The 15,916-nt window shown below is 38.3% G+C and overlaps 1 protein-coding gene across 2 annotated transcripts in view; it reads left to right on the top strand.

Annotated features, from left to right (window-relative positions):
- The window catches only part of LOC125239653, a 49,917-nt gene that overhangs the window by 8,908 nt on the left and 25,093 nt on the right, over nucleotides 1-15,916 (top strand). For both annotated transcript variants that reach the window (XM_048147295.1, XM_048147294.1), the window contains exons 7-10: nucleotides 6,317-6,436; nucleotides 8,104-8,262; nucleotides 10,480-10,590; nucleotides 12,930-13,037. In XM_048147295.1, the coding sequence (XP_048003252.1) occupies nucleotides 6,317-6,436; nucleotides 8,104-8,262; nucleotides 10,480-10,590; nucleotides 12,930-13,037 (498 nt within the window). The remainder of the gene's footprint in view (nucleotides 1-6,316; nucleotides 6,437-8,103; nucleotides 8,263-10,479; nucleotides 10,591-12,929; nucleotides 13,038-15,916) is intronic.

Here is a 15,916-nt window from a genome sequence, read left to right as displayed (position 1 = left end):
CTATCTAGTTGCGCGCGCCATCTATTGGTGTCTTGATACTCGCGATGTGCGTTTCTAAGGCGAAGCTCCGCTACTCGGCGCAAGATGGAGCTAGTGATTTCGATCTAGCGGTGTTACAGTATAGGAGCATTTTCATAATTTGGGATCCCCAATTAGCGTAAGTTCATAACAAAAATTAACTCGCTATCAGTTTTGTGACGATAATTAAGCATTAAATTTCAATAAAAATATTGTTTTTGTGTTAATTATATAAACTTTAAGCGATAATCTACATTCGGAATGTGAAAAAAAGTAAATTTGTATAAAACTGGCAGCTAGTTAACATTTGTTAACAACTTTTGGTAATAGGCTAGTTTCCTATACTTAAAAAAAGTTGGTTGTCTGTAAAGTCGGTTTACGGACGGTAGTTTGACGTGATAACGTCAAACATTACAGTAGTATAGACAGGGGCGGCTCACTCCGCGATTCTATCGCCGCGCTACAAAGTACATGCTGGCGGCCGCGAGTCCGCGGCCTAATAATGAGTGGCGCGCGGTGCGTTTTCACGGAACTCACGTTCCCACTTTCTATTGTTACTTTACGTCGCGAGTTTTTTAAAGCTTCTTTTAAAGTGAATGGCTTATAATGCTTAGTTAAATAAACATCATGAATATAATAGGACAATGTTACACAGATCTACTATTGCTTAAGTCACACGGAAAAGTTCAATAAGGCTTGTGATGTTGGGATTTCAACAATAATATATAAATACTGTACATGTATATACCTAGAAAGTACCCAAGACTTGAATATAATAGCATTTTATCTGAGTATTAAATCGTTTTAATTCATAGGAAACCCTATCGTCCGACGCTGCGCACGTGCGGCTCGTTTCTTTGTTAGAATTTTGTAGGCATTCAAAAGGCGGCATTTCGTGAACATCAAAGCAGTGGGCCTTCTGTACTTGTACTATTATATATTCTGATGTATAGATTAAACGATGAGATATTCAAATGCAAGAATTACTTATCTATATTGCCGCAATTGTATTGAACACACATGACTAGCTTTTACCCGCGGCTTCGCCCGCGTAATAAAAGTATTCTTATTGAAACGTTTACAAAAAATAAGATTTTCATTTGAATCCTTAGGTTTCTTTGTAGGTACAGATGTCCGCGATTATTTCGATTAAGGTAAAGCGGGGCCATTCTCGACTGGAGGGCCATTGTAACTGATCTATTTGCTGTACGGTCCGGTTTTGGCTGACTGTACCTGACACATATTACTATTGCTTTAAAATAAATTCTTGCAATGATTGTAGAATTGTTACAAAGCGACCACAGCGTAGGTAGTAGGTACGAATATGTTTGTATTTTACCAATTTAAATATTTATACTGGGGAAACTTCATACAACCCACATAGCCAGTATCTCGACGCTATGGTCGGTAGGGTAGAAAGTACTTCCTTGCATTATCGCTTACAAATTTTTCCATTTTGCTTATACTTATTGCAAACGTAAACATATAAAAGGCAAGCAAGCAACGATCTTCTTACAGCACATTGAATGTAATAGTTATTACGGATGCAGGATAGATAGATAGATAGATACATTTATTGGTACTAATCATACACCGTCAAACACTGTTACAATTATGTAAAAAATATACTATACTCGCCGATGCCTACTTACTAATACCTTCCCACTGAGCCACCTGCATTTTACACTGCCTTGATATCGATTGCCGACCGATTATTCCGACCCCAATCCCTATTCTTATCTCTATCTTTGTCCCCGTCCCCGTCCCCGTCCCCGTCCCAAATCCCCGTCCCCGTCCCCGTCCCAAATTTTATCGTGATCAGCGACCCGATAAACCATAAAAACGATACCCATATTGTGCTTTTGACTTTACCCCCTTTGCACCCCTTTAGGGGTCAAATTTCTTTAGGAATCCTCCTGTGAAGTTTCGAATAAAATAGTCAAACTAATCTTGTTTCCCCATACAAACTTTGAACCCCCATTTTACCCTTTTAAGAGGAGAATTTTGAAAAATCCTTTCTTAGTGCTCCTCTACGCCATATAAGGAACCTATGTGCCAAATTTGAAATCTCTAGGACAAACAGTTTCGGCTGTGTGTTGATATGTCAATCAGTCAGTCAATATCTTCTTTTATATATTTAAACCCCATTGCACCACAACAGGGGAGAAGGTATTTCACTTCCGCCTCGTTAGATTTTAAAAACGTTGTGTTTATCGTGATCAGCGACCCGATAAACCATAAAAACGATACCCATATTGATTTTTTGACTTTATCACCCCCTTTTCACCCTTTTAGGGGTTAAATTTTCAAAAAACCTGAAACACGTAGTCAGTCATATGTCTTAAGGAATCTTCCTGTGAAGTTTCGAATAAAATAGTCAAACTAATCTTGTTTCCCCATACAAACTTTGAACCCCCATTTGACCCCCTTAGGAAGTGAATTTTGGAAAATTCTTTCTTAGTGCTCCTCTACACTATATAAGGAACCTACTTGACAAATTTGACATCTCTAGGACCAGCGGTTTCGGCTGTGCGTTGATATGTCAGTCAGTCAGTCAATATCTTCTTTTATATATTTTTTTGATATTTAAACCCCATTGCACCACAACAGGGGAGAAGGTATTTCACTTCCGCCACGTTAGATTTTAAAAACGTTGTATTTATCGTGATCAGCGACCCGATAACCATAAAAACGATACCCATATTGATTTTTTGACTTTATCACCCACTTTTCACCCTTTTAGGGGTTAAATTTTCAAAAAACCTGAAACACGTATTCAGTCATATGTCTTAAGGAATCTTCCTGTGAAGTTTCGAATAAATTAGTCAAACTAATCTTGTTTCCCCATACAAACTTTGAACCCCCATTTAACCCCCTTAGGAGGTGAATTTTGGAAAATCCTTTCTTAGTGCTCCTCTACACTATATAGGGAACCTACGTGCCAAATTTGAAATCTCTAGGACCAGCGGTTTCGGCTGTGCGTTGATATGTCAGTCAGTCAGTCAGTCAGCTTCTTCTTTTATATATTTAGATTTGAGTTCACGTGTATCTTTTATGCTAGGCTAGGCGCGATGACTGCGGCCGGTGTGATTAATACGTTAGGCCGTTTTCACATTAAATTTATCCGATCCGATATCGGATGTCGGAAGGGTTTCAATAGAAAAAATCCAAGATGGCGCCTGTAATGTATGGGATATCGGTCCGACATCCGATATCGGATCGGATAATGTGAAAACGCACTTAGGGTCGGCCCAATGAAATAAAATGCAAAAATATTTTATGAATTTTATGATTTACTTTTATAAAATGGTCATTTACTTTTTTACCTTCCCTAGACTTTAGGCAGGTAGGTATAAAATACATATACGTACTTTGTAGTGTAGTCACATAAATGCAAGCTCTGTCTACCCCGCAGGGGATATAGGCGTGATTATATGTATGTATGTTTTCACTAATATCCACCATTACCAATATTATAAAACAGAAACAAAAAAGATCACTAGTACTAATAAATTACTACGTATTGCGTAATACTCAGAAAAGCAGAACGTGCCGCGCGACTATACAGGCGGGCGTTTCGCGGCCCTCTCCTCTGCCACTTGTTACGCCGGCGGAACGGCTAGCGTGTGCCTGAAAATGGTCCATACACAAACCACCTTTCGTGGTGTGTGTGTGGATTGAGTGAGCACCTTCCGAAAATAAAAAAAAATATGCTGATCATTTAGTAAAAGTTCTAAAACAATTGTAAAACGAATCTCTGAATTTGTAAAAAGATAAATCAAAAGATACAGCCATTAACATGTGCTCACTCAGTTCTCACAAACTACCAACGAAAACAGTGAATATATTCATTTAACATATAATATTTATATACTAGCATTTAGTAAAAAATAGGCCAACCTACCTCTATAAATATTAGATCACCTAGTGACGTATTTAATTTTTTACAAATAGTTTCTTATGCTCACTCAATCCTCACACTTTTGAAAAGCCGAATTTTGATGAAAAACATAAGATTTAGACCGCTATTATATGTGTATAGTTTAGTAAAAGTGAAATGGGAATTTGTAAAATACAAAACGAACCACTAACGTGTCAGGTTTTTTTATAATAAATTTTTGTAAGTGCTCACTCAGTCCACACGTTTTGAGAAAGTTAAAAATGTAAATATCTTACGACTTGTAGCACCTAAGACACTCGAAAGTACTTCAACATTTAGTAAAAATTTTTACTAAATATCTACCATCTAATATTTTATATTCGTTGTCTGGTTTTAAAGATATTCAGACATAACTTTTCTCATACAAATGTATCAAGTAGGGTGACCACACTATGTCGGCTCCTGATTTTCCCCACTTTCCCATTGTCATATTGAGATTGGGGAGTTTCGTTCAATTTTGATAATAGTTTATATTAAACTAATACCATATTAATTCTCCATCTGCAAACTGTTTTTAGGTTATGTTCTTGGCCTAGTGATGATGTGTATTGTGTCATTTTTATCGACGTCAGGATAATAACCATATCGACATCTATATCGCTCGTGCGTATTGGCGCGACAGAGCCAGACTAACTGGCACGGCGTTTCGTTTTCGTTTGGCGTCGGAGTAATGCCATTCGGCTACGCACGCTGTAAAGCTGCTAACACATGACCGTACGAGCACCGTACCGCACCAAGGTCATCCATATGGATGCTTGCTAGCTTGTAAATGGGAGCGAGAAATAGTTATTATTTTCTCGCTCCCACTTACAAATCCGGTACGCTCATCTGTTAGCACGATTAGATTACCAGGTTCTGGTTTCTTACTAGTGAAGTATTATATTCTTTGTTTATTACCAATTATCATTCATGTCCTTTTTAATGCATAAATGTCGATATGCTTATTATCCTGACGTCGATAAAAATTACACAATACACATCATCACTAGGCCAAGAACATAACCTAAAAACAGTTTGCAGATGGAGAATTAATATGGTATTAGTTTAATATAAACTATTATCAAAATTGAACGAAACTCCCCAATCTCAATATGACAATGGGAAGGTGGGGAAAATCAGGAGCCGACATAGTGTGGTCACCCTACTTGATACATTTGTATGAGAAAAGTTATGTCTGAATATCTTTAAAACCAGACAACGAATATAAAATATTAGATGGTGGATATTTAGTAAAATTTTTTACTAAATGTTGAAGTACTTTCGAGTGTCTTAGGTGCTACAAATCGTAAGATATTTACATTTTTAACTTTCTCAAAACGTGTGGACTGAGTGAGCACTTACAAAAATTTATTATAAAAAAACCTGACACGTTAGTGGTTCGTTTTGTATTTTACAAATTCCCATTTCACTTTTACTAAACTATACACATATAATAGCGGTCTAAATCTTATGTTTTTCATCAAAATTCGGCTTTTCAAAAGTGTGAGGATTGAGTGAGCATAAGAAACTATTTGTAAAAAATTAAATACGTCACTAGGTGATCTAATATTTATAGAGGTAGGTTGGCCTATTTTTTACTAAATGTTAGTATATAAATATTATATGTTAAATGAATATATTCACTGTTTTCGTTGGTAGTTTGTGAGAACTGAGTGAGCACATGTTAATGGCTGTATCTTTTGATTTATCTTTTTACAAATTCAGAGATTCGTTTTACAATTGTTTTAGAACTTTTAGTAAATGATCAGCATATTTTTTTTTATTTTCGGAAGGTGCTCACTCAATCCACACACACACCCTTTCGTGCCGCGCTCTCGCTTGCTGGCCTTGGGGAACGGGACAATGACGTCATCTTTTTCGTGCATGCAGCCCGTAGTAACGAGTTATTAGACGTTATCACGTCAATAAAATATTTTATGCAGTGCACGAAATAAAGCACCACATAATTAGAAGAAAAATATGGACAGTAGTTATTTCTAAACATAATGTCTATGCGAGCTCACTCCATCGTAGGCCACGTCTTTGCCTTTGGCTAGTCAGTGGCCAAGAGTAAGCCCATTTATTATTTAAAAAAAAAAGTTAAAGTGAAATAATAGCAAATGAATTGACCGTGACGTCACTCCTCAGTATTTCATAGTAATTCCATACTAACACATCGTTTTGACAGTTCATAAAAAGAAGCTGATTTGACTAGTAGGAAACCTTCCTATTGGGGGGGGGGGGACCCAAATAATGAAAGTGCCCATAGTTATAGTCATAGAGTATATTGAATAGTATGGTTATAGTGTACAAAGGTTACTTATCACTATAAGGGATCTCTTCCAGTAAACGTTTATTTAGTAATGTACCATTTTGCAGGTGTACGTGATAGTGGGGCGATCGTGTACCCACCCGGATGCTCCGGAGACCAAACACGCTATCAGAGTCCAAGAGTACTGGAGCCATATGGTCGTGCGGACTATCGACGGACCCGATACTGTGAGTAATAGGCTAGTTTTTTAGGGTTCCGTAGTTAACTATAGGGAAGAAAAAAAAAGTGTGTCCGCCCACACTTTTTTTTTCTTTAGGAGCGATTATTTCCGAAAATATTAATATTATAAAAAAAAACGATTTATGTAAACGCTTATTCATTTTTAAATAGCTATCCAACAATATATCACACGTTGGGGTTGGAATGAAAAAAAATATCAGCACCCACTTTACATGTAGGGGGGGTACCCTAATAAAACATTTTTTTCCATTTTTTATTTTTGCACTTTGTTGGCGTGATTGATATACATATTGGTACCAAATTTCAGCTTTCTAGTGCTAACGGTTAATGAGATTATCCGCGGACGGACGGACGGACAGACAGACATGGCGAAACTATAAGGGTTGCTAGTTGACTACGGAACCCTAAAAAAGGAGTGTACTTCTATCTTACTCCCGTTAGTAATATTTAACTTCCTCCCCTTGTTGGACAATGTACTATTATTTATTTAAAAATTGTACAGATGTCGTGCGAAAAGGGTTTCCTTCGGAAACGTTCGTATTTGTCATGCTAGTTCAGTCAATGTCAGTACATCTTGTATTGACACTGACTGAAATAGCATGACACGTTCGGACGTTTCCGTAACAATTCGAAGGCAAATCTTTTCGCAGATGTAGATCTGTAAATCGACGACCGCTAAGCCGCGGTCCTGGGTTCGAATCCCGGTAAGGGCATTTATTTGTGTGATGAGCACAGATATTTGTTCCTGAGTCATGGATGTTTTCTATGTATATAAGTATGTATTTATCTATTTAAGTATGTATATCGTTGTTTAGCACCCATAGTACAAGCTTTGTTTAGTTTGGGGCTAAGTTCATCTGTGTAAGGTGTCCCCAATATGTCTTTCCCATCACGGAACAATGGTATTACGGACCTTTGGGAGGCGTGCGCGGGGCTGAAGCCAACGCGTAGAGGCCCTTTTGACACTTTAATGAAATGTAAGGGATACACCGAGCGGGTGTTGCCCTTACCCGTATCATGGGACACACGCAGAGGCAGCATCCGCCAGGGTGTAAGCACTATTTGAGATGATCTGGGCTATTGGATGAAAGTGATGGACTAAATACTGGGCTATGGGATAAAAAACCGGACGCGTGCCTAATAAAACTGTATCCAATTTTATTTCTGGCAGACGGTGACTCGTCCGTACAAGATGGGCCCCCACAAAAAGCGACATCTAAGATGGCTCAAGGGCAACACCGGTGTGAGAACTCAAGGGTGTCGAGAGGTGTACACAGCTTTCTGCCCAGTGGCCGCTAAGCCACTGTACCAACTCGCGTCTTACGCAAATTTTCACTTCCACCCCTGGAGCATATATTAGCCCTAATGACTCCACTCTGGACGGCCAGCCAAGGCAAGCCAGAGGTAGAGAGTACTGTCCCACCCACCCGCCTTACGGGTAACAGAACTCCCCAGGAGCACTCGGGTACGTGGGGTCGCTGTTCCCCAACAGCTCGCCACAAGCTGCCCTGTGTTGACTGATTGCACTGGTAAAACCAGTGGGCGTCGTCACATCCCTACGCCATTATTATTATTATTATATTATTATATTCAACTTCCTCCCCTTGTTGCACAATGTGCTATTATTTATTTAAAAATTGTAAACACTTTGCAGGTGGGCATGGAGTTTGTGCTGACTTACTACGACGAGCCGTCGGTGGGCGGGCTGCCGGCGGGCGTGTCGGCGTGGGCCACGGGCCGCGCGGCGCCCTCCTACCTGGCGCGGATGCACCGCGCCGCGCTGCAGTACCCTAAATGGCGCGCCATGCACACGGTATGACCACAGAACGTATGTGAGTGTGTTTAATAAAACGTCCCACTTTGTCGGTTACAGGGAGATTTACTTGTATCTTTATATTAGAGATGGGCCGAATATTTGGTAAATATTCGGTATTCGGCAAGTTTTCGAATGTTCGTATTCGGCCGAATAGTTCGGTTATATTGCCGAATATTTACCGAATAAACAAAGTAAATAAATAGGGTAAGTATTTTGGTAATTCATGGGATAATGACTATCAATGACATCCTATTTCAGGATTCTAAGGACCAAAGGGAGTTAAAAATGTGTTAAATATAAGTACCTACAATAATTATGTAAAAAAGTAAAAATAACGTAGCTTAAGAAACAAAAATCAAAATTTTCTTATGCACTACATTACAAGGAACATTAAGAGCCTTAGTTAGTACCCATTAGCAATCATTGAAAAGTTTTTAACTCTAAGCCAGGATTTAAAATATGGTGGAACCGAATATTCGGCCGAATGTTCGGTTCGGTAACGGCTGAACCGAATGTTCGGCCGAATATTCGTATTCGGCAAAGACCGTATTCGGCCCATCTCTACTTTATATGAATACTTCAAAACAAAATAATCAAAATTCTATTTAATTATCACCGTCTAACAACAACCACGCGTATTTACACAGAAGCTGGCCTGATGAACATTAAACAACTGTATATGTATAGTACTAGTATTCTTGTTAGGAAAATATTAAATAGCACACTCCATACTAACTTAGCCTTTATGACGAAGAAACAAATGTCTAAACGAACTACTCGTCGTGCGAGTTTCATTGTGTTGCCCAAAATAAGAACTCAGGAAAAAAAATGTTTACGTATGAAGGTGCACAGCTTTATAATAAGTTACCGTCTGATTTAAGAGGCACAGGCTCATTCAACACCTTTAAAACTAAATTATCGCAACACATTTTAAACCACTACCCGCCTTAAAAAATAAGTTGCGTGAGCGTGTACCTCTTGACTTGAGCGACTTTGTATACTAGCGTAAATAATATTATTTTTACTTTGAAATTCTGTTCTCGTGTAAGTGACTTGTATGTCTTTTATGAGAATAAATATCTTTAAACCTAAACCTATAAACTGACAAAGCGGCTTTATAGCAATCGACAGAGTCGGACGTTTTTCCGTGCACACTCACATATATCCATACTAATATTATAAATGGGAAAGTGTTTGTCTGTTTGTCCGTCTTTCACGGCAAAACGGAGCGACGAATTGACGTGATTTTTAGGTGGAGATAGTTGATAGGCTACTTTTTGTCTCTTTCTAACGGGAGCGTAGCCGCGGGCAAAAGATAATAATATATAATAGTACAAGTACTCACTTCTTTGATGTTCACAAAATGCCGCAATTCTAAATTTTGTACCTACGTTAAGGAACAAACCACGCAGTCGACATTAAGCTCTTTTGCGCCGCGGTAAGGTCGTCAACTCGTCACCACTGAATGGGCTGTGCCGGCAAAGAATCGCCGAGTGAGTGGTCCCTAGTATAACATAAGATGATATTTATTGTCAAAGCTGTGTAGGTACATAGGTGTTTTAAATATTTACAAAGTTCATCAGCTTGCCCATTTCGGGCGTACAATAATAAATTTAACTAATGCATACAACAAACAAAATAATAACAAAATTAATTTTTTATGTACATGAAATATTCATTAATTATGTAGAAACTACTAATTCACATTGTAGATACGTCAATGATATTACATTAAAGCCTCCGCCACACATAGAGCGTTTAGATATAGTAGCGTAACCTTAGCGCTGAATGCGCTCGCATTCTGCTCGCAATACGCGCTCGTTAGTTCCCGGCGGCGTCCGCTGAGCGCAACGCCAGCGTCCGGCGCTCCGCTAACGCTACGCTCACAAAACGCGCATGTGTGGCCGAGTTTTAATACTGATATTTAGCAAGTAGCGTGTGATGTAAACTCGGATGAATTATTTCAGCCTTATACATACATACATACAATCACGCCTGTTCCCCAGAGGGGTAGGCAGAGATCACGGATTTCCATTTACTACGATCCTGACAAATCACTTTCGCTTCACACACTTTCATAACGTTTCTCATACACGCTCGTCGGTTTCGAGTACTTCTGACCTGGCCTTTTTGCAATATTTCCCCGATTTGAACAAGAAAAGTTAACAATTTCAGCCTTATATGAAACTAATAGTTTTTATATCTACATTTCAGGATCAGCCAGATTTCGAGCCTTTTGACGCTGAACAGCCCAAACCGCGCCCTGTGGGCCACAAGCCTCGCAGCTCGCATAGACAACGCGTCATCAACGAACTGGATTTGGAGGTCTGTACTGTATATCTATACTTAGATATTTTTCTGGCACGAACGTCAAATTGTTAGTGCTTGACGAAATAAAAGCATCGACAATCCTTTTATCGATTAAATGGTCTTACATAAGGTTATTAATTACCCCTAACAATAATCTCTGAAATCTTGAATAATCATGTAAGAAATTATGTAAACTATTAAAATATGGTTCGTTTTATTATTATGCTCCTATGCTGTGTTTAAAACAGATGTTTGACAAATGTTTTATACACACGAATTCAAGCCAATATTCCCTAAACGGGGACTCGAGATAATTAATAATAATTAATTAATTATCTGGGTATAGTAATATAATATCACAGGCTCAATACTGTAACGCCGTGTCTTGCGTGGGCGACCGTCGCCGTCGCGTCTCATCGCATCGTCTACTTCCATATCGATAAGGTTTGATTTTGTATGCGTCGCATCGCCGTCGCGCGACCATCGCGCGACCGTCGCCCACGCAAGCCACGGCGTAACACAGCATAATAAAGAGTACTATCGTACAGTATAGCCACTTCCGCTCCCCACTGAAAGTGCCGCCCACCTCTCGGTTACCTCACAGTTACCGCCTGTCAAGAACGCGACCAGTCGACCTGTCTTATCTCATACAAGCATGGCACGCGTTCGCCTATACGAGCTTAGACTGTATGCGTAGGACCACGCTTCTTTCATACATTTGATCGTCATTTTACTTATACCAAAGAGGATCGAGTATTAAAGAGCGTTACTGTCAAAGCAAAATGTGTAATCACAGTGCATAGACTGCCATCTCTCCACACAGGCTTATAACTTTTGAACCTCAGTTTTGACAATTTGGCCCATATTCTGAGCTTGATATGTTTTAAAATGTCAAATTTTAATATTAGCGCCATCTAGCTGAGCCTACCCCAAAGGTGTAACGCCATCTAGGTCACCACTGCTTTATCTATATGGTACTGAGGTACGTTTTTTTCTTAGACTTTATCCGTCTAGATGGAGTTATATAGGTCTTTGCTTATACGGATCACAGATATTTTTGTGAAACCCTGACCAGTAATATATGAACATTGTCAGTAGGCTTGTGTAGTACATGTACTAATAGTACAAAAGACTATTCCCTGCACTGTACTAGACCGAACTACACCCAAACGATTCTACTCTCTAGTATATTTAGTACACTCACACACGCGCAACAGAATGGGAGCGAAAGGAGCGAAGAGACGAGAAGTGTCAATGACAGCAAAGCGATCCGTGTGATCCGACCACAACCGACTGACTCGGACCGAGAGCGCGCGGAAACGGCTGATCCGCCGCCGGCCGACCGTTACTGTCATATGCACAATTTGTCTCTCGCTCTCTCGGTGTACTAAATGTTCTAAAAGAACGAACTAGTACACTTCGGAGTTCGTATTAGTTGGGAGCGATCTTTTCAGTGAACGAGCAGGCACAACACTAATTGTCAGGAGAGCGCTGTTATTCTGATTTAATGCCGATGAATGGGGTGACAGTCCCGTAAATTATGAAGAAAATAGTTCTAATGAAATTCCGCAACGTGGCGCGTAGTCCGCGTCTTCGCTCGCGTTAGAAAGAGACAAAAAGTAGCCTATGTCACTCTCCATCCCTTTAACTATCTCCACTTAAAAACCGGCCAAGAGCGTGTCGGGCCACGCTCAGTGTAGGGTTCCGTAGTTTTCCGTATTTTTCTCAAAAACTACTGAACCTATCAAGTTCAAAACAATTTTCCTAGAAAGTCTTTATAAAGTTCTACTTTTGTGATTTTTTTCATATTTTTTAAACATATGGTTTAAAAGTTAGAGGGGGGGGGACGCACTTTTTTTTCCTTTAGGAGCGATTATTTCCGAAAATATTAATATTATCAAAAAACTATCTTAGTAAACCCTTATTCATTTTTAAATACCTATCCAACAATATATCACACGTTGGGGTTAGAATGAAAAAAAATATCAGACCCCACTTTACATGTAGGGGGGGTACCCTAATAAAACATTTTTTTCCATTTTTTATTTTTGCACTTTGTTAGCGTAATTGATATACATATTGGTACCAAATTTCAGCTTTCTAGTGCTTACGGTTACTGAGATTATCCACGGACGGACGGACGGACGGACGGACGGACGGACAGACAGACATGACGAAACTATAAGGGTTCCTAGTTGACTACGGAACCCTAAAAATCACGTCAATTCGTCGCTCCGTTTAGCCGTGAAGGTCGGACAAACAGGCACATACACTTTCCCATTTATAATATTAGTATGGATTATACGCATTTGTATTGAAGTATATATAATAACAGTGGCATTTTGTCTTTACAGTCATCGAAAGAAGGCCCAGAGTTGGACGGGATCTACGAGCCGCGACACAAAGGCACACAGACGCTGGAGAACAAACGCGACGTGGGAATCGACCCTATCAAACATGAGGTATAACACTTACTAATGGCAAAGGGTAATATGTCAAAATGGTTTTCCCCTCACTAGCTCGGAAACACGTGTTTTGTCCTTTAATACCAGCGGGTAAAAACGCATTTTATCCACTAGTGGGTAAAGTAATTTGACCTTGAATAAAGTCAAATTAACTGCTTTAAAATTGATAAAAGTAGGTGAATATAGTAATAAAGATGATTTACCACCTGCGGAACTACTGGAAGCAGTGATAAACGCATGTTTTGCGTTGTAGTTTCCTCGCTTTAGTGAGGGGAAAAGTTTTGTGTTACACTCGGGTGCAAATGTATTTTACTTCTCGTGTGTTAAAAAACTCGCAAGTTCAGGATTCTATTCTCGAACCACTCGCTTCGCTTGTGATTCAACTATAGAATCCTTTCACTTGCTCGGTTTTCAATTCCACACTCGGCGTTAAAATACAACTTTGCCCCCTTGTATAACAAATTACTACTAAGGTCTAGTTTACCCTTCGGGTTGGAAGGTCAGATGGCAGTCGCTTTCGTAAAAACTAGTGCCTACGCAAAAATCTTGGGATTAATTGTCAAAGCGGGCCCCAGGCTCCCATGAGCCGTGCCGAATGCCGGGACAACGCAAGGAGGATGATGATGATGATGGTATATAACCTCGTAAGGCCCACCAGAGTTAGATTTCCCATTTTGAATTTGAACCTTGATATTTCAAAATACCCCTCTTAATGCACCGCCTACAATCTTCTCTGCTTTGCCCAAAGGTTGACTGGTAGAGAATGCATGACCTGTACATTAAGTTGTTCTTTTGTGCAATAAAGTTTAAATAAATAAACCTTGTTCTTTAAGTAAATTAATAAGATTTTCGTTTGTTTCAAAAATCAATGTAACAATGGAAAATCTACTTTATTTGTTTCACGAAAGGTTCAAATTAGTTTGCAACAACTATGTACGTTGTAATGTACATTGGGCCTTACGAGGATAAATTAAGAGATGAGAGTTAGAAAAATATGTCAGCATAGAGTGCTCACTTTGAACATCAAGCAGGCAAGCATGGTCGTGCGATAAATGATATAAACATCAGGCGTCCCTTTCGCACTATCTGTAAGTGTAATGGACGGCCTTATGTTTTATCGTTTACCATGCTATTGGTGCAGTTTTCTAACGTATACGTTTAAATTAGTCGAAATCTAGCACCATATGTGTAGTTTTTAGTTGTAATTCGTTATTTAGAGTCCTTATACATATCTAATTAATTATATTAGCTTTATAATTTAGAATATTCTGATTAAAGAGTAATTCAAAATAATTCTCAGTACCGCTACTTGTCAATAGATGTCGCTAGTGTGTGTGTAACTAAAAATGTATTGATTAGGGTGTTGGTATTAAAATTCTATCTCTAACATTTTGCGGATGACGGCCATAAAACGACGGAACATAATAAATTTCCTCTTAAGGTAACGTGAAAAGCAGTTATCATAGCATAAAATAAATGCATACACAAAACACTGCAATATTTCTCTTCGCTCAGGATTCATTTATAGATGCTTCATTCAGTACTTTAATTACTATTAAGAGTTTTGAGTGATTCACGGTTATTTTCATTAGACTTATATTGACCGGGACTTATATAGACCGTGATTACCTTTTTGATTTTTGTCGAGCTCCCGATATTAATCACGGTCTATATCCCGGTCAATATAAGTTTAATTACTATTATTCCCACAGTGCACATCGACATTTGAGGAGATATCAAGTGCTGGATTTATTTTTTAAGTTCTTCACCACCTTTCAGATAGGGCCTTTTTTTCGTTTGAACATCGGGTGTGGCCAGTTTTATCGCTACAGGCCATTGCCCAACTCAATATTAAATAGCCAGTCCGTCTTCCTCTATCGCCACTCTAACTCTAATCTATTAAATTAAATTTTCTAATGTATTAAATTAAATTAAATAGGATAGAAATGTAAATAATATATAATTTGCAATTGTTAATTGATTATTGAATTTGGAAATATTGAAATTAATTTATAAATGTATATTAATTTGTAATGAAAAATGTATATAATGTAAATAGTTAGATTTAAGATTAATATTTGCATGCCGCCCTTGGCTAAATATGTGATACCGACTGCTGATTTATATTCTGTCCAACTTAATGTACCATATTTAAGCAAATAAATTCTATTCTATTCTATTCACATAACACACTAATGATTCAGTGGCTAGCGCGGTCTTATTGCCATGGCCAGGCGTTTCACAGTCGATTTTCGGACTGGATGGATAATATATATCGTCCCAGATTTGTAAGAATCTCTTTTTCACACATGACATCGTCCACAAAACGTAAACTCGCGCAACCTAATGAAATTTCAAATAAAATCCTGTAATAATATTTAAAAAAATCAAGTACCTAAAAACAATATTTCGCTTACTTTAAACATAATCTAACACATGTTAAATTTTTGCGGATCTTCGTTAGTGAGTATTTTACGATATTAATTTATCACGCAGGATTTACTTAGTATGTCATTTATCATTCATTTTTATTTTTGAACTAGTGCTATGGCAGAGTCTGTCATTCTGATTCAAATGACATTTCAATAAGTTGACAGAAATCGTATATTTGTTTAAGGCTGCTTTCAAAAAAAACGTCAAAAGAATGTAAAATTGATAGTTTTAGTCGGTGAACTTTCCGTTATCCAATAGATTTATTTAATTCAAGTTCCAGTTAGAGCATCTTATTATCTTGATTTTTATAAGACTGGATTTTTTAAAACTAACTCACTAAATTAATTATGAATTTTTCTCTAATGGACGTTTAGAAAAACGCACGTATAGAGCTGAATCAGTCGATCTTATTTGTAAAATTTGGACAATTTTGAATATTAAAA

Source organism: Leguminivora glycinivorella, chromosome 26 (genome assembly GCF_023078275.1).
Source record: "Leguminivora glycinivorella isolate SPB_JAAS2020 chromosome 26, LegGlyc_1.1, whole genome shotgun sequence".
Taxonomy (NCBI): domain Eukaryota; kingdom Metazoa; phylum Arthropoda; class Insecta; order Lepidoptera; family Tortricidae; genus Leguminivora; species Leguminivora glycinivorella.
The sequence above is the reverse complement of the archived record's forward strand: the minus strand, read 5'-3'. Positions and strand labels throughout refer to the sequence as shown.